We start from the raw sequence: 19628 nt of genomic DNA on the forward strand, positions 1-19628 counted from the left end.
TTTTAACTTTTTTAATGGGTTCACCGTTTGAACCCATGCATTCGTGTCCTTTAAGGTTATTGGACCTTAAGACAGTTTTCCCTATAGCTATTACGTCTGCTAGGCGCGTGAGTGAGCTTCAGGCCCTTTGTGTCAAACCTCCCTTTACATCATTCTTTGCTGACAAAGTGGTGCTGAAAACCAGGGCAGCTTTCCTTCCTAAAGTTGTCACTGCTTTTCCTATGGGGCAGTCTATTACCCTTTCATCTTTCTACCCTCCTCCTCCTCATCCTTTTAAAGAGGAAGAAAGACTCCATCGCTTGGACCACAGAAGGGCTCTCAGTTTCTATATTGAGAGAACAGAGGACTTTTCGGTTGGATGACCAACTCTTCGTTGGATATGTAGGAAAGATGAAAGGCAGAGCTGTCCATAAAAGAACTATATCCAGGTGGGTCATTCTTTGCATTAAGATCTGTTATTCGTTAGTGAAGAAGATTCCTCCTGAGGGTATTAGAGCTCATTCTGCTAGGGCTAAGCCTGCCACTTCAGCGTTGGCTAGGGGTGTGCCAGTGGTAGATATATGTGAAGTGGCAACTTGGGCTTCCCTTCATACTTTTGCGAAGCACTACTGCTTGGATTCGGAGGTCAGGAGGGCCGGCCATTTTGCTCGTTCTGTGTTGCAGGATTTCTTGGTGTGACTAGTCAGGCAACCACCTCCGAGTGCGGTACTGCTTTGGGACTCTATTCATAAGATGAGGAATTCACAGGTAGTTGTATCCATCAGAAGGACAAGTTACTTACCTTCGTTAATGCTTTTTCTGGTGGATACACTAGCTACCTGTGGATTCCTCACAGTCCCACCCGCCTCCCCATTGCCTGTCTGGTCATACCAAGACTTTCGTATTACAAGTGTATATACGTTTTAATTAATTTTTATATAAGTAATTGTTGTAATTGTGTTACAGCAATATGGTTATATGTATGTATTTATTTGTGCTATCGTGAGGTCAGTTTCACCTGTTCGCCTCAAAGGCACGTAAAAAATGGGTGAAACTGATGTCAGCACGCCGGCGTGGACCTCTTATTGCCACTGTGCGTCAGACAGAGTCACGTGCGTCAGACAGAGTCACGTGTGGAGCCGTGCAATTGTGACGTCCTTGTTGACGTGTAGAGCTGGGAAGAAGATTTTCCGTTGAATGCTGGCACATTGGGAGAATTCATAAGGTGAGGAATCCACAGGTAGCTAGTGTATCCTCCAGAAAAAGCATTAACGAAGGTAAGTAACTTGTCCTTTGTGCTGGAACAGAACATGAACAGACAGTGCAAGCAGCTGCTTGCACATGCTAAGTGTGCTTTTTGAGTAGCATTTTTCCTAAGGCTTACTACTGGAATTTAGCACTATTTTCTTGTAAAATGCACCCTCGAGTCCAAAATGCTAAGAGAGAGAGGAATGCAGCAGAACACAAATAGCGAGCACGAGTACCCACTCACATCGGATATACGTGCACTCGCAATAGTATTTTCCCCCAAATTACTCTTCTCTAGACAGTAACACAAAGGGAGCTGGGGTGTAGCCTGCATGTCCTGATGAGCCACCTGTGTTAGAGTGGAGGGAGGAATGGTCACTCACACCTGAAAGGGCTGTGCCTCCCCTCACACAATGCAGTCTCCAACCCCATGGTGTGTGTCTGGGACCTGGCCTGGGCAAGGCAGGATCTTAAACACAACAGGGTCTTCTTTTAGGAAGCTGGCTCTACATATACTATATTAAAATGAGATATCGGTTGCATATAGTCCAGGGGTTCCCCAAGAGTCTTGACAGAGGCAATAATAGATAATAATAATCCTCTATTTGTGGTAGTGTGGTTGAGCAGTTATGCTTATCAGAGGGTATTGTTAAGCATTTGTTGTACACACACAAGCAATAGAAGAAGCACACACTCAATGACTTAACTCTGGACCAATAGGATTTTGTATAGAAAATTATATTTCTGTTATTTTATTACTAGAACCACAGGACTCAGTTCGGAAATAAATAGTGTTGCAGGTAAGTACTTAGCATAGACATCAATGTAACTTTGTTTCACTTTAGTCAAGTGAACAGTTTTTAAGAAAACAGAGAATTTCTATTTTAAAAGTGGACCCTGGGGGCGTGGCCAAGATGGCGGCGTGAGAGGACTCATCCGTCCAAGCTCTGCCGCCCTGGCCCAAAACATCGACGTGCGGCCCGGCAGGGGGGTGCCCTGAGGTCCCCCGAGACAGCGAGCGGTGCAGTGGCCTGGAGGACGCCCACCGGAGACCGAGCAACGCGCGGCGCCGCCCGCAGCGGGTGAAGAGCGACCGGCCTTGGCCTGCGCCTGGGGCTGCCGAGCAGTTTGGGCGGCGCTCTGGGCCGCGTGGTGGTCCCTGTTTCGGCAGCTCACTTAGACGCGGGGCTGTGGGGGCAGAGCCCCAGAAGGACGGTGCCGGGGCCCGCACGCGGTGGGGCCGGAGCGGGGGCCTGAGGCCCAGGATTTGCAGGCGCCCCTGGGAGCGGAGGGCGCCCGTTCTGCTGGGCTTGTCACGAAGGGCTTTTTAACCTCCCTGTTTGACTCGCTTCGGAGTGATATCCAGGATCTACGTAGGGACATGTCTCAAGAGGTGAAAGAGCTGCGAGCAAAGGTTATGTCCCTGGGCGAGCAAGTAGCGCAGATGGAGGACGGCGAGATCTCTCGCGGTGAGGAGGTGGTGGGTCTGCAACAGGAGGTCGTCTGCCTACGGGAGCAGCAGGACCTCCTCCAGATAGCAGTTGAGGATTTGGAAAAACGCTTGAGGAGACATAATATCCGCATCAGAGGGGGCCCGATGGGGGCTGAGAAGGAGGACATTGGGGACTTCGTGGTGGGCCTGTTTCGCTCATTGCTTGGCCTGGATGAGACGCAGGAGATAATTTTGGATAGAGTTCATCGTGTGGGCCGTGTGGGTGGGCCTGGAGACCCTCCTCCGGACATCCTAGCTTGTGTCCACAATTTTGGGCTTAAAGAGAATATCTTACAGCGGGCCCGCAATCTTCAGCAGGTACTCTTTAGAGGGCAAGAGCTCCAATTATTCCAGGACCTCTCTGTGCGGACCTTGCAGAGGTGGAGAGAATTTAAACCCATTACGGAGCACCTGCGGGCACATGAGGTGTCTTACTCCTGGGGCCACCGTTCCGCCTTGTCTTCTGGTGGGAGGATCAGCTCCGGCAGGTGAGGTCCATATCGGAAGTGAATCGGATTCTGGACTTGGAGGACCAGAGCCAGGATGCGAGCGAAAAAGCGAGCTTGGCTGGCGGGGATTGCCCACGTTGGCGGCGGAAGGAGAAAAGGAGGAAACTACAGCTCCCTACGGCTTCAAAGCTGAGGTCGGAGCGGGAATCCGTTTTGAGCAGTGTGGGCGCTGGAACTAATGCCTAGGCGAGAGGCGATCGGAGGGGTCTGTACTGCGGATGATCGCAATGCTCGTGGCCTGGTGACCGCTAAAGAGGGCGGGGGCGGCGGGGGCGGCGGGGGCGGCGGGGGCGATAGACTTGGTTCGATGAACATGAGTGGTTCTACAGCCCTGTGGAGACTTTTCCTCGTGGAGATGGACGTGCGAGGACTTCTTGGTTGTGAGCACCTGTTGTGCGTATTGGTTGAATGTTGGTGTATTTCCCTGCTATGCTGGCCTTCGTGTGGAGATGTTCTCGGGCCCTGGCGTCTGAGGTGGTTGATGCTGTGGCCTGGTTGGTGGTTTTCCTGTGAGGCCTCTCCATTCTTGATCGCCGCTTTCACTTTAGGGTATGACTATTAAATGCATAAGCTTGAATGTCCATGGGCTTAATAATCCAACTAAGAGGTTAGCCATCCTGTTCGCCTTAGAGAGGTCGGGGAGTCACATTTGCCTGCTGCAGGAGACGCATCTCGTGCAAAACGACATTTATCGTATGCGTTCTAAGTGGTTCCCTAGGCAGTTCTGGTCTTCGGCTTCATCGAAGCATGCAGGGGTTGCGATACTATTAGCGCGGTCATTTCCCGGGGAAGTGGAGACAAAACTGCATGAGGTGCAAGGTAGGCTTTTGGCCATGAGGATGAGGTTGGGGGCCTTCTCTTTTACTATTGCTTCCTTATACGCGCCTAATATCCAGCAGGAGGTCTTCCTAAAGCAGGCTCTGACCCCGCTGCTCCACTCGCCGGATGGTGCCATCTTGGTGGGGGGCGATTTTAACCTGGTGATGGATGGTGATTTGGACCTCCGGTCAACTTCATGGGCAGACAGGGTCCTTGACAGCGGCTGGCCGTCAGTGGCTGAGTGAATGTGGCCTGGAGGATGTGTAGAGAAGGGCACACCCCACGCTAAGAGATTATTCCTTTTACTCAGCACCGACTAAGACATACGCTAGACTTGACCTTTTCTTGGCTTCGCAAGAGTTCCTTTCCCGAGTTAGGGAGTCAGCGATTGAGCCTCAGGCCCTGTCCAATCATTCTCCCGTTACCGTGGAGGTTGCTAGGAGCATGGAGTGGGTGGGGGCGTTGGGGTGGCAATTCAATGCTTCAGAACGGTGCAACAGTGGAGGTGATCCGAAGTGCAGTAGCAGATTACCTTAGCTTGAATGATGATGGGAGCACCTGCTTGGCGACGCTGTGGGAGGCACTGAAGGTAGTGGTGAGAGGTGAGGTGATGTCGTTGTCGGCCAGGGATAATAAAGCAAGGAGATTGATTAGAGAGGATTTAGAACAGAGGGTGGTGGTACTGGAGCGCTCCCATAAACATACAGGAGCTCCAAGAGTCTGGCGGGAGCTCGAGAAGGTAAGGAAGCAGCAGAAACAGCTCGATTGGGACAGGGCAGAGTATGCGGTGGCACGCCTTAAGCACAAGTATTTTATTGGAAGTAATAGATGTGGTAAGCCTTTGGCACACCGGTTACGTGCGCAGCGTGCGGCGTCGACGATACAACTGGTTCGTTCTCCCTCGGGAGCCGAAGCGCGCTCAAGCGATCAAATTGCGAAGGCGTTTGCGGAGTTCTATCGGGGACTGTATGGGGCTGAGGATCCTGGTAATGCAGCTCCTGAGGCCTTCCTAGGGGGTATAGCAATTACTTCTTTGGGCGAGAGGGAGGCGACTTCACTAGATCAACCCATAAGGACGGAAGAGGTCATATCAGCAATCTCACGTTTGCAGGTGGGGAAGTCCCCTGGCCCGGATGGTTTCACAGCACTTTTTTATTAGACCTTCTGTGTGGAACTTGTACCGATATTAGTGCGGCTTTTCAATTCCTTTCAAACGACGGGAGTTGTAACGGCCAGTATGTTGGATGCCACTATTGTGGTTATTCCTAAGCTACACAAAATTGATTCGGGAGGTGCAGCGGGATCTAGAGACCTGGGGGAGACTTAAGCTATCTTGGTTGGGCACGGTGGCGGCGATGAAGATGACCATCTTGCCACGTGTCCTGTATGTGTTTCAGGCGCTTCCCGTGACGCGCCCGCCCCGATCAATTGCAACCCTTCAAACGGCAGTTCTGAGATTCATTTGGGAGGGCAGAGCGACACGTCTTCCACGTCGGGTCTTGTACCTTCCCAAGGAGATGGGAGGATTAGCGGTCCCCTGCCTCTTACGATACTTTGAGGCAGCGCAGCTGCATTTTCTACTAGAATGGAGTCGCCCGTCTACCTAGAAACATTGGTGCTTCATGGACCAAGCGGTGGCAGGCTCCCATATATGGATCCCAAGATTCCCTGCGTATATTTTGTTGGGCCTGCCCAATCCGCTCACCTTCCCCCTGAGATCACTGAAAGGGCGGCAGATGGCATTAGCCCTCAATGCGGCACTGCAATTGATATTAGCGATGTGGGGTACGAACAAGATCCCGACATTTACATCATGGCTTTATTAGCTCTGGTTCATTCTCGCTATGGAGAAGCTTACTCTGACCTCACAGCAGCGCAGCGGCGATTTTAGGGACCTTTGGCAACCATTCTTACAGATCTTATCCACAGAGTTCACGGAACTGACATGTCCGGCTTACTTGAGAGCGCTGGGGTTGACTTGAGCCCGTGGGAGTGTGTAAGCGGAAGATACTTTCTGGAGAGCCAGGAATACGTAGGGGTATGGCCGGGAATCGAGTGATTGCTGTCTGGTGGGCCTGCAGCGGGGAAACAATGTAAATGTTTTATTATGTATTTTCATGTTTTATATTACTATGCATGGAGTACGCTTTATATTGCAGCACATGATAGAGGGCGACCCTTGCGGGGGTGAGCAAGTAGAGGAGGGTGAAAGGTGGCCCATTTGGACACGGTTGTCCGGGAGTGGATTGTTATGGCCTACCTCCACACCTCCAGACAAGTACTACTGCATAGTGATTGTCTTATTTCTAAGAGCTGTAATTGTAATTGTAATGTTTATAACTTGAAATAATAAACAGATTTGATCCATAAAAGTGTACCCTGCATTTTCAGAGCAGTTCCTGGGAGAAGAAACTAAAGTACAATTTTAGAGGTAAGTACACAATTTACATATCCAGTCTCCGGGGGTATAGGTAGTCCACCATTGGGGGTTCAAGTCAACCCCAAACACCCACCACCAGCAACACGGGGCCGGCTGGTTGCAGAGGTCAAAGCTGAGCAATTTTGATGTGGGCTCCTATGGAGACAGGGGGTACTCGGAATTCGGTCTGCCAGCAGGTAAGTACCCGTGGCTCGGAGGGCAGACCAGGGGGGAGAAGAGGAGCACTGGAGGGGCCCCAATTAGGCACCAATCCCACACCCTCAGCGGCACTGGTGCTGCCGGGTGCAGGGTGCAATCAGGGCATCGGGTTTCCAATGAAACTCTATGAGGGGTTCCCGGGGGTCACTCAGGAGCAGCTGGCGAGGTCCGGGGTGGTGTTTCGGGCACAACACCGGTTGGACAGGGAAGAGGGCTGCCTGTTGATCGTTGCTGCACCGGTTGTCGATTTCGCCGAGGCCTGCGGGCTTCGGGTGCAGTGGGTCCTTTGGCGTAGGTTATCTTCGTCCAGGGCTGTCGCGGTCAAGGGGGTCCTCGGGATTCCCTCTGCAGGTGTCATCATGGAGGGGTCAACCCAGGGTGGGCACTTTGTCGGCGTCACCTGTGGGTCCTCTCTGGTCGATTGGGCCACCTGGACTCGGGCCGTGGGCGTCGGGTGCAGAGTGGTTAGGACTCACGCTTCTGAAGTGTGGTGGGAGTCCTTTAGAAAAGGTTTCTTCTTTTCTTCTTTGGACAGGGCTGCTGTCCGCAGGAGTTCTTGATCCTATGTGATGCAGGCAGTCCTCTGGAGGTTTTTCAGAGATTGCTGGACCTGCAGAATGCGTCGCCTTTCATCTGCAGGTTCTTTGATGCAAGAGACAGGCCGGTAGGGCTGGGGCCATGTCAGTTGTTGTCTCCTTTCCTTCTCTGCTGGGGTTTCAGCTAAGCAGTCCTTCTTATTCCTGTGAGGTCATCAGGAATCTGACTCTCTGGGTTCAGGGAGCCCTTGAATACAAGATTTAGGGGTGTTTTTAGGGTTAGAGGGCAGTAGCCAATTGCTACTGTCGCTGATGGTGGCTACACCCTCCTGGGCCCACTCCCTTTTTGGAGGGGGGCACATTCCTTTCCCTATTGGCCCTGATCCTCCAAACCATGATGGAGGATTCTGCAAGAAGGGAGTCACTTCAGCTCTGGACACCTTAGGGGTGGTCCTGGCTGAGGTAGTGACTCCTCCTTGTTTTTCCTAATTATCCCTCCAGACTTGCTGCAAAAGTGGGGCTTTGTCCGGGGGCTGGGCATCTCTACTAGCTGGAGTGCCCTAGGGCATTGTAACATGAAGCCTGAGCCTTTGAGGCGTACCGCTAGGTGTTACAGTTCCTACCGAGGGAGGTGTGAAGCACCTCCACCCAGTACAGCCTTTGTTTCTGGTCCCAGAGAGCCCAAAGGCTCTCACCCCATGATGTCAGAACCTTGTCTCTCAATGGCAGGCTGGCACAGACCAGTCAGTCCTGCACTGAAGGATTGGGTAAAATACATTTTTGTGCATTTTTTTTAACAAATCCAACACTGGCATCATTGTGGGTTTATTATTCTGAGAAGTTTGATACCAAGCTTCCCAGTATTCAGTGTAGCCATTATGGAACTGTGGAGTTCTTTTTGACAAACTGCCAGACCATACACTTAATATGACCACACTGTACTTACAAGTGTCTATAAATTGACTCAGACACTGTAGGGGCATATTGCTCATGCAGTTATGCCTTCACCTGCGGTATAGTGCACCCTGCCTTAGGGCTTTAAGGCCTTATAGAGGGGTGACTTACCTATGCCACAGGCAGTATTTTGTGTGCATGGCACCCTGAAGGGGATGCCATGTTGACTTTGCCTTTTCCTCCCCACCAACACACACAATCTGCAATGGCTGTGTGTATGTGTTAGGTGAAGGGTCCCTTAGGGTGGCACAACACATGCTGCAGCCCTTAGGGACCTTCCCTGGTCACAGGGCCCTTGGTACTACTGGTACCTTTTACAAGGAACTTATCTGTGTGCCAGGGGTGTGCCAGTTGTGGGAACACTGGTACATTTTTAGTGAGAGAACACTGGTGCTGCGGCCTGCTTATCAGGGTCCCAGCACACTCTCAGTCAAGTCAACATTAATATCAGGCAAAAAATGGGGGGGGGGTAACTGGAAAAAGGACCATTTTCCTACACTTCTCTTTGAAGTAGGCCTACTTCAAAGGCAGAAAGGGGTATAAGAAGAGCACCCAAATCCCCTGAAAATCAGATTACTTCTGGAACCAAGAGGAACCTCTGCCATGGAAAAGAGCTGGAGAAGCTGGAGGACGAGTACTGCTCCTTTGCCTGTGACTGTGCTTTACTGGGTTGGCTTGCAGTAGCTGCTTCTACCTGAGAGAGGATAAAGACTGACTTTTGTGTGACTTCCCACTCGTGAAGCATCTCCAAGGGCTTGAACTGAGCTTGCCTCCTGTTGTTGAAGTCTCCGGGACATCAAAGACTTCTCTCTGCCAGCACTTGGGCTTTCTGCTGAAAGTCCTGCCTACCAAGTGGTGCCTAACCCGTCTCTGGGCCCTGAAAGGTGCAGTTAGTGGAAGAGGACAGGAGAAACTTTTGATGCACCACCCGCTTCGTGGCTGCTAAGCGACGTGCTGCCGACCTCGCTGCTAAAATCGATGTTCCACCTGCATCGTGGCTGGAAGATCAACGCAACGCGGCTGGAGAAAAGACACACAACAGCCGTAGTGGCTGCTGTTAACGACACAAGCCCCCACGCAACGCGGTTTCTTGACACCATGCAACCGGATCTTAATGCAACATTGCTGGGTGCGGAAAATCAACAAAAAGCCTGCCCGGACCCCAGGTGTACATCTGCGATTGACGCAATGCTCTCTTGTGGGAGATAAGAAATGACACACACCGACCTGAGTGGAGGAGGAAGGACGCACGGTATCGCTTGCAAGTGAGAAATCGATGCATCGCTGGCCTCTTTCGACGCACACTTGCCCAGCGGCTTTATTTTGACGCTACCCAGGTACTTTTGTGCAATAATAGCATTCTCACTGTTTTCTAAGGATTTAGACTCTTATTCTTTTTCAAATCCATAACTTGACTTGTGTATGTCAGAGTTTTATCGTTTTGGTCTTCTTTTGTTCAGATAAATATTATCTATACCTCTAAACCTGTGTTGTTTCATTTTGTAGAGTTTTCACTGAGTTACTGTGCGTGTTAGTGCAAATACTTTACACATTGCTTCTGAAGTTAAGCCTGCCTGCTCGTGCCAAGCTACCAAGGGGGTGAGTGGGGGTTAATTGAGGGTGATTCTCCTTTACCCTGACTAGAGTGAAGGTCTTTGCTTGGACAGTGGGTAACCTGACTGCCAAACAATTTCTAACAAGGACTGTCCCCAGTGTCCACACCATGTGTACCCAAATGAGTTACCCCTGGGATCAAGGAAAACATAGAGGCAAACTGTCAACCCCTGGCAACAGTCCCTCTGTTGCTCTAGAGTCAGGCAGGGGGAGAGTTTCACACCCTCCACTGAGCCACCTTTCTCTTTGGTAGACAGGAGGTTAGGAAGAGGGTCGCTCTCCTCCTTCTCCCCATCATCTGTTGCCAAGAGCATAGTTTGTTCTGTTTTTTCAGAGTATGGCTTGAGATGGTTCACATGCAGGACAGTCAAAAGGCCTGGTCCACTTGTCCTGGAGAGCCCTAGGCTCTACTGGGGCCATTACCCACACTTTCTGACCAGACTGAAATTCAACCATAGTGGCATTCTGGTTGTACCACCGTTTCATGTCTTCCTGTCTTGCTTCCAGGTTCTCTTGTGCGAGAGCACAGAAGCAGGCAGCATGGTTCCTAAAAGCCAGCATGTAACTGAATACATCCCTGGTGGGCCTACTGGAGGCTTTCTCCAAGCCTTCCCTAACCAGACTCAAAGGTCCCCTGACAAGCTGCCCATACAACAGTTCAAAAGGACTAAATCCAAAACCCTTTTGTGGTACCTCCTTGTAGGCAAACAGAAGGCATGACAAGAGGATGTCCCACTTACGCCTCAAGGGGTCTGACAGGCCCAGGATCATGCCTTTCAAAGTGCGGTTGGAATACTCAACCAGACTGTTTCCTTGCGGCTGATAAGGAGTGGTAAACTTGTAGGTTACCCCACACTCTTTCCACAGAGACTTCATATAAGTTGATATGAAGTTGGTACCCCTATCGGAGACCCCTTCCTTGGGGAACCCATGCTGGTAAAAGCCCCCACTAGCGCACGTCCCACCACAGGGGAGGTGATTGAGCTTAGAAGAATGGCTCCTGGGTACTGGGTGGCATGGTCCACCAAGACCAGGATGAACCTGTTGCCCATTGCTGTCTTAGGATCCAGAAGCCCCACAATGTCAATACTGACCCTTTCAAAGGGTGTGCAGACCACAAGAAAAGGTCGGAGGGGAGCTTTAGATTTCCCGACACTCTCGCCACTTGCCTGACAAGTTTGGCAAGACCTATGGTGTGCATCAGAGTACCTGAGCATTTGGGGCCAGTAAAAGTGTATGACAAGCTGTTCATAAGGGCACATTATGAGCCAGACCCAGTAGAAAGGCTCTGAAGCACTGGGATACACAGCACACGGGCTGAACCAAGCTCAGTAACCTTAGGCTCACTATATATGAGGCCGTCCTCCCAGTAGAGCAAGTGTGATCCAGACTTAATGCCAGATGCCTGGTCTGCATCCGCAAACCCTCCAGAGTAGGGCATGATGTCTGTGCCTCACAAAATGCTTCCCTGGTGGGTCCCCATTCCTGCTGCCAATGAGTCAGTTCAGAAACCTCCCCCAGTTCAGCCACCTGCTCCCCTGTAGGCTCCAGGGCATCACCCTCAGGCTCCTTCTCCTCCTGGACCGTGGGAACTTTTTGGACTGGCCTCCTGCACCCCTTGCCCTTCCTCCTTCTGGCAGACACCTGGACACTTTTTGAGGCCCTCGGGTCACCTAATCAACCCTGCGGGCTGCCATTGACCGGTTGGACAATCACACCCACCCAAGAACACCCAACATCTCCAAGCGAGACCTGTGTTCCACTTCCTTCCAAGGGGAATCCTCCAGGTCATTGCCAAGCAGACAATCTATAGGTATGGTTGAACTCACAGCTACTCTCAAGGCACCTGAGACCCCCCCATTCAAAGGGAACCTACACCACTCTGCACAGGTGCTCTGAGTTGTCTACCGCAACTACTAGGTGAAGTACATGGGGATCTATCTGCTCTTCAGACACCAGGTGACTTCTCACAGTAGTCACACTGACTCCTGTATCTCTCAGAGGCTCTACCCTCTGTCCATTGATGGCCACCCACTGCCTGTATTTCGTAGTGTTCTCAGGCACAAGGGTTCTCTGGACCATCTCTCTGTCCCCTAGTGAGACATGGGTCATCTCAGCTGGATCCCATCCCCTGGAATCAACTCCTCCTCATGCACTACACTTGCCAAACCCTATGACTAAGCACCAGTGGGTGCCTGTGTCCACTTGGGGCATTTGGGATCCCCTCTCACATGACCCACCTGGTCACATGCATAGCACTTGGAGAACCATGGCTTTTTCTTAACAGGGGCTGGGAATCCTTATCCTGGGACCTAGGTTGGAGACCTTTAGAGAACTCCCCCTATATACCCTTACAACCCCTTTCTTCTGAGAGGGACCCTACCCACCCTTGGCGTGGTCTCTCCCCATACCTCTTTTGGACCCTGATGCACTCCCACCAGTCTGCTTCCTGCGCAAGCTTCCTGGGGTCTGTCAGCTCGCTGTCAATCAGGGGCTGGCGCAGCTCTGGAAAACAAAGACTGTGCAAGTGCTCCCAAGCAATTAAGTTGTAAAGCCTCTCATAAGTTGTAACCTTACTGCCCTTCACCAAACCCTCCATTGCCCTGCGAAAAGAGTCAACACACTCCAACCATGTATGGGATTCCCTTTTCTTGTAGGACCTAAACTTGTCCTTATACTGCTCAGGGGTGAGACATACCTTGTGAATAGGGCGTCCTTAATGATAGTGTAGGTGAGACCTTGAGGATCCCCTAAGGATGTCAGAGTGTCCATACCCTCTACCTTGAAGTGCTTTCACAGACCTGCCCCCCCATGCGCTTCAGGTAGCAAGATCATGTGGAGAGCAGACTAATACCCTTTAAACCACAAATAAGTGTCATCCTCTCTTGTAATCCTTCACAAGGTCTTTAGGAATGTGCACCCTCCTCTTAGGCTGCACTGCAGTACTGCTGCCACCATCCCTACTTGACTAGCTCCTCTGATCTAGTTCTCTCAACCTAATCTCATGAGCCAGCAGTAGCGTTCTCTCCTCAATGGCCATCCTTCTCTCTTCAATCTCCCTCTTCATCTTAAGCTTCTCTAACTCAAGTTGGTTCACCCTCTCTGCCTGTCTGTCCTGCAACTCTTCAGGAGTCAGTCCCTGAGAGGATACACTGCTACCTGCCCTGGATACCCCCCCCCAGCAGTACAGGTACCTCTTATACACCCTCATGGCTGTTTTGCAGCTTTTCACCCTCAATCTCCTCCTCTGTGTGCCCCCCCAACCTCCTTGGCTGTCACCCAGGCCCTCAGTGCCTTTTGCCGCTCCTCCTTCCTGGCCGAGCTCCTATTGGGACAGGATAGATCCTTACAGAACTGTTTCAGTTGGGCAACTGCATAACTCTCCAGCTTCTCCAACTCAAAAACAGCTCCAGCTAGTGCATCTCCAGATTGAGACATGATGGTAAGTCACAAAGTGCAAGGTTCTGAAGCAGAACAAAGAGTTCCCAAAGAGAAGTTCAAAAATCAAAAAGTGGAAATAGATGAAGTCCGAAGAAGAACAAAATCAAAAGCAAGATCACCAAAACAAGTGGTACGTGGTTACGTAATGGTGTGCACTGAAAATAGTAGTGTACACTTAATCACTGAATGTCAAGTACAAATACAAGTTCAATCCTCACCGATGATCATCAGTGTTAGAAATACTGCCTTTGGTTGGCAGTCAGGTTACCCCCTGTCCAAGTAAGAACCCTTACTCTAGTCAGGGGCATCGGGTCCTTAATGCAGAGTGGTGGAGGTGCGGCAGCGGCAGTTGCGAGGTGTCGGTCCCTTGGTTCTGGCAGGTACAAAGTCCGGTGAAGTCACAATGCTGCGGTGTCGCTGATGGTGTTCCAATGATGTCACAGGGCCACAGCCGATGCAATGGCATTGGGTGTCACGGACGTCGGAGTTATGACACTCCGATCTCTGCAAATTTGTGCGGGGTCAGCGGCTGCAGCAATGCGAAGCCTGCAGAGTCGGTGGGGTTGTCATACTTCTGCGAGGTCCACGGCTTCAGGTGCAGCCGGCATTGTGGGTTCCATGCAGCGGCACCCTTAGCAAAGTCGCGCGGCATCGTCCGGTGTCGTGTCACAGGATTTCACCAGAAATTCATTTCCAGGGTCCCAGGAACTGGAATGGCACTCTCTGGCAAGCTAGAGTTCACATCATGCAGACTCAGAACTGGATGGTGAATGGTGCTTTTCCAAAATATTTGACGTGGGCAGGGGAAAGCGAAAGGCAGAGACTGTGCTGCAGGTCTCCCTGAGAGTCACTGGAGCCTCAGACGGAGGGAGGAGGAATGCTGCTCCACTCATGGGTCTCCCTGGCTTGGCTGAATGAGAAAAAGCAGTTTAGCTGAGCTCAGCGAGAACCAGGGGATGACTCCAGCCCCCTTTCACAGCTGTTGCTGTGAATGTTCAACAGCTAACAGCCATGACCCTGCGCGTTGCTGTTAGCGTTGAACAATCTCAGCAACAGCTATGAATCAAAGGCTTTGGAGCCCTTGGGATTTCAACTCCCTTAAATTCTGAGACGCCTTTGTTTTTCTAATTAGGACATTCTGCCCTCAAGGACCGGAATATTCTAATATCCTTATAGCCCACCCTATGCTGTCCATTATAGGCCTGCTCCATTGTTTGTCTACAGCCTTTAACGTTGGAGTCGGCCTTTTATGGCTCGTATAGCCAGCTGAAGCTACAACATGCTCATTTTGAATACATTGTTAATCATTTATGCTGACAGTGATTGTTGAGTAATGTTGATTAATGTGGAAATATTTTATTGACAACAATTATTATATTTACACATGGTTGTTATTGATTACAGTAAAATAGCCATAGTGTTGATTTGCATTTGTAAGTTGAGTCTATTGTTAAGAATGACTCCTAGAGATTTGGCATTGACAATGATGCCTGGCTTGCATTCAAGAATCCTTCAAGAATTAATTCAAGACTGGACAGTAAGGTCAACTTTTTGGGTGAGATGAGGAGAAGTGCGTCCGTTACTTACAGTAGGAAAGTACCCTCTTTCTTGGCATGGCTACCCCCTTTTTCTGCCTGATGTCAGTGTGTTTGACTGTATTCACTGGGATCCTGCTAACTGGGACCCCAGTGATTATGCTCCCTCTCTCCCAAACATCTGTATTGCACCCACAATTGTCACCCTTGTGCCCCCTTAAAAATCCCTAGTATATGGTACTTAGATACCCAGGGCATTAAGGTTCTGGGGATCCGTATCGGCTGCAGCATATATTTTGCCACCCATAGGGAGCCCAAGCAAAGGGTTCTGCATGGCTGCCATTGCAGCCTGCGTGAAAAGATGCAAGCACCCTTTCACTGCCACTTTTCACTACACCAAGTTACTTATAAGTCACCCATATAGCAGGCCTTCCAGCTCACAGGGCAGTGTGCCAAGTACCTGTGTGTGAGAGCACCCCTGCACTAGCAGAGGTGCCTCCACGAACTCCAGGCACATTTTCCCAGAGGACGCCATTTTACACGTGTACTGGACGTAGGTCACTATTTATGTCCATCTTCATAATGGTACCTCCGAACATAGGCATGTTTGGTATCAAACATGTTGGAATCATACCCCAGGGCGTTTGCAAGCATTAGTTGTATGTTTTCATGTACTCTGGGGGCTCCTTAGAGGAACCCCATAATTGCCATTACAGCCTTGTGAGGGTTTTCAGGCAGCCCAAGCAGCTGCCACCTCCCAGACAGGTGTCTGCCCTCCTGTTGCTTGAGAAGCTTGAGCCCAGGAAGGCAGAACAAAGGATTTCCTTTGGGAGAGGGGTGTTACACCCCTCCAGCATGGAGAAAAATAATTTTCACCCAATATTGTTTGTGGGCTATATAGTTTTATCAGTAAAACTGTATGTCTGTGCAAAATTAGTGGCCATTTTAAGGTGAGAATGTAGTTTCTGTAAATGACAGTGGCTAGCATTATGCTTTGGAAATATAATTATGACATTGTGTGCCAAAATGCACCACCAGCTACATACCACACCATTACCACTCTCTTGCCAAATGGGTGTGGCTCTTGTACTAAACTTGGGGGCAGGTTTATAAAAAGTGGCACATCATGTTATGATGCACCACTTTTCTTGTGCCCCATTTCCCCCCCATAATGCCACCATGTTTGCGCCATATTTATGACACGGAGCACCATGGCGCACATTAGGGAACTAGCGCCAAAAATGCTGATGCCAGTTTGGTGCTGTGCAGGATTAGCACCAATAATATTGACCCTAATCCTGCAAAGTGAAAGGAGGCCCATTGAAAACAATGGGAGCCTCATTTTAACACCTGCTTTAGACAGGCGTTAAAAATGAGACTGGAATGGCGCAGTGGAATCTCATAGATTCCACGACACCATTTTTCTGGGCCTCCTCACGCTGATATGTCCCCCTTGCATACATTATGCCTGTCTCAAGCATAATGTGGCACAAGGATTTACAAAGTGGCACAGTGCATGCATTGCTCCACTTTGTAAATATGGCGCTGCATTTTTGCCAACCTAATACCACATTAGCATCAGAAAAATGACGCTAATGTGGCGCAAGAGGAACAGGAGGCTTTTTAAATCTGGCCCTTGTTCTTTGTGTGAGCTTGGATGTTTCATGGTCCTTATGACTTGGGTGAAGTAACATTGATGCAACACCTTCACTTTGTGAAAATTGTTCCAGCACCACTCTCCAAACATTGGCAGTAATCTCACAAAGTAACCCACTTCCTGTGAAGACAGCTTTCGCTTTGGGAAGTGTAAATGGGTATAACTCGTCCCTTCAAAATACAGTTCCAGTACTTTCAGATTTGAAGCTTGTAAATCTGTTTTGTGAAATAAGCCATGCCATTCCCAAAAACACGAAGGCCCAAATTGAAGAAAGGCCTAGCGCCACTTGGCTCCACGTTAGCATCGTTTGTTTTACGATAATGTGGCATTAGGCTGGCAAAAACGGTGCACACATTGTGCCACTTTGTAAACCCTTGTGCCACATTATGCCTGCACCAGGCCTAATGTAGGCAAGGGGGGCGAGGTGTTCCTCCATTAGGAGGCCCAGAAAAATGGCGCAACTGTAATCTTTAATATTCCACTGCGCCATATTTGTCATAATTTTTAACACCTGCTCAGTGCAGGCGTTAAATTGAGGAGCACCATTGTTTATAATGGGCCTCTATGTCGCCAACATTTTTGGCGCTAATCCTGCAAAGTACCACAATATCATCAGAAAATATGATGCTATTGAACCCAAACGTGCGCCATGGTGCGTCATATCACTACTGCGGTGCACGCATGGTGGAGTTAGGGGGTCGCAAGAAATCTGGGCCGAAATCCCTTCAGTTTCAGTTAAACACCTTATGTCAATTGTTTGATTTTCATCATGGGACACTGGTGTAAAAGACTGGGAACAGTACTTGCTGGACTCTTAAATTAATAAAAACAGCTGCAATGTAACAGAACATGTTCCATGCTTCCTAATGTTTGTCAGCATTAATAATTTAAGATAAATAAGTAAGGATTACAAAATAAAAATGAACAGCAAATGATTTATACCTACATTTTACAAAACTAAAACCATTGCGAAGACACACAAAGATATGAAAATACACTTACAAAACAGACTGAGGTCAAATATGCAGCAATATCTGGAGCCACTGATGTTTATTGATGCACAAGACCATTACTGATCATTCTTACCGGGGAACATTGATGCATGTTGAGGCTAAGGTCCACTGACACGGTGAGACTCTGGGTGGTCGTCTGGTGGGTTGAGCGCAGGGCTGGTCCAGGACTGTGCGGCAAAGGGTGGCTGCATGGTGGGTTGGGCTATGACGAGGCTGCAGGTGAGGCCCTGTGGACAAAGACTTCTATGCACAGATAGAGACCATGAGGAGCATGCCTGGGCCACAATGTGGGTGGAGTGTAGGTCTTGGCTGAAGGCCTGGCCCACTACCCAATCCCTGCTATTCGCATTGGGGTATGGGCACTCAACAGGGATGGACTGGCCGTAGTGGGCATCGGCCTGTTCCTGGGGAGCTGAAAGGCTGGGGGCCAGTTTTTCAGTGGTGGGGACCGGTTTTGTTACTGGGACCTGGTTTTGCAGCTCTGCTGCAATATCAGCATCCAGTAACAAAAGCAGCAGCACTTCACACTTGCAGACCTGATCCCTTGCCGGACCTGGTCTTACAAAAGTGCCAGGGCTGCTCTGGGTTCCCAGTGAGGCTCTGGCTCTTGATTGTTTTGGCACATGGCCCATTCACCAGCTAGGAGGTTCAGTCAACCCCAAGTGCACCTGACCAAAGGTCACATGCAGTAACGATTGACTGCAAGGTGGGTTGAAATAGTGAAATATAAACACATGAGTGTTGGATGCGGTATTGCATTAAAAAACCTAAAAGGAACTGAAAAACCTTTAATTGTTAGTTATGGTTCTTTTGCTTATAATGCATCAATGTATGTTTATAAACCTCGGAAATCCACTCACAAAACATAATAAAACTTAAAAACAGCTGAGACTGGCCTTTATATTTAGTTATTTAGTTGAGGAAACCATGCCTTATCCCCCATTGCACTGCTCATGATCTCTCATATGCTGTTACAGGTGGCATCATTGATGATGTCACTAGGGACATCACATATCATCTCACCCCTCCAGCTCATCCTACAGGTATAAGATTCATCAAAACTACCAGTTGCTGTTGAGTAAACTCAAGAGAAACTATCAGCCAAACAAGTTCTAACACCAGGAAACAATAGGAGCTGGTATATGCCAAAGGGTATCTTGGGCCTGCAATGAATGTAAGACTGATGACTCAGATGTTAACTGTAGCTATCCCAATGGGGAGAAGATAATTCTGCATAACGTATAAATCTAAACTTTTGACACCTGTGCGTAATTCATCTCTGCCAAGATATGCATTTAATAATAAGACCTTAAGACCAACTGCAAAGTTTACATTTCTTTTCCAATTTCTAATTGCAGTGGAAGCCTAGAAATCAAGGTGGTGGACGAAGGATCTGATGAAGATGGCACCTGACAAATCATTTATTTGAACAATCTACTACAAAAATTTGTTACATCTTCTTACATGCCACTCATCCTTGATTTTTTCATTCTGACTTTCTCCATGTGTTAGTTTTAGATGAGAGTGGAAAGCAGACTTTCACCAAATTCGTAGAAATTCCATCCATCTGTAATCATTGACTCATTGGTACGGTAGGGCAGGTGACCTTTCCGATGTCCTTAGTAGTAGTGAACCCATCATTCCTGCTCAGAGTACCTTTCTAGTCAAATGTCCTCTAGGCTTTACAAGAGACCATTTGCAATTAATTCCTCTCAGCCTCAATGTCCCCTCATCTATACATTTCACTAGCACCCTGGGTAAACTATTTCCTACATCTTTGTGAGGACCTCTCGGATATTGGATCACAAATGTGAACTTGCAATAATCCTAAAATGCCAGTAAGTGGTCTGAGCTCTACCCGTGCATCACACTTACAGCTGAGCACATGCACTAAAGGTGTGTGGTCTTTGCTCTGACTACTAAAGGCAAGTTCTGTGAATGGAATAGAAAAGGCTGGATGGAGCATATACTAGTGCATCCCTTTCTACTACTGAGCAGTTGCAATCAGGTCCTTTTGCACTGTAGAGGCAAACATTTTGATATCCCTTTAGCATCTATAGTCTGTGATTTTGTTACCTCTAAACTTCTACTACTTCATCAATTATATGTATATTGTGGGGTCTTACACCTAACCTGTTCTAAGTTATTGTATAGAGGATGTACTTTGTAATAAACAGAAAAGATCCTGATAAT

General features: G+C 49.1%; 1 protein-coding gene across 3 annotated transcripts in view; it reads left to right on the forward strand.

Annotated features, from left to right (window-relative positions):
* LOC138283723 (astacin-like metalloendopeptidase) overlaps positions 1–19628 on the forward strand; it is a 167276-nt gene extending 147648 nt beyond the window's left edge. For all 3 annotated transcript variants that reach the window (XM_069221767.1, XM_069221766.1, XM_069221768.1), the window contains exon 13: positions 18794–19628. In XM_069221767.1, the coding sequence (XP_069077868.1) occupies positions 18794–18804 (11 nt within the window). In that variant the 3' untranslated portion in view covers positions 18805–19628. The remainder of the gene's footprint in view (positions 1–18793) is intronic.

This window comes from Pleurodeles waltl, chromosome 3_1, assembly GCF_031143425.1.
Source record: "Pleurodeles waltl isolate 20211129_DDA chromosome 3_1, aPleWal1.hap1.20221129, whole genome shotgun sequence".
In the NCBI taxonomy this organism is placed as follows: domain Eukaryota; kingdom Metazoa; phylum Chordata; class Amphibia; order Caudata; family Salamandridae; genus Pleurodeles; species Pleurodeles waltl.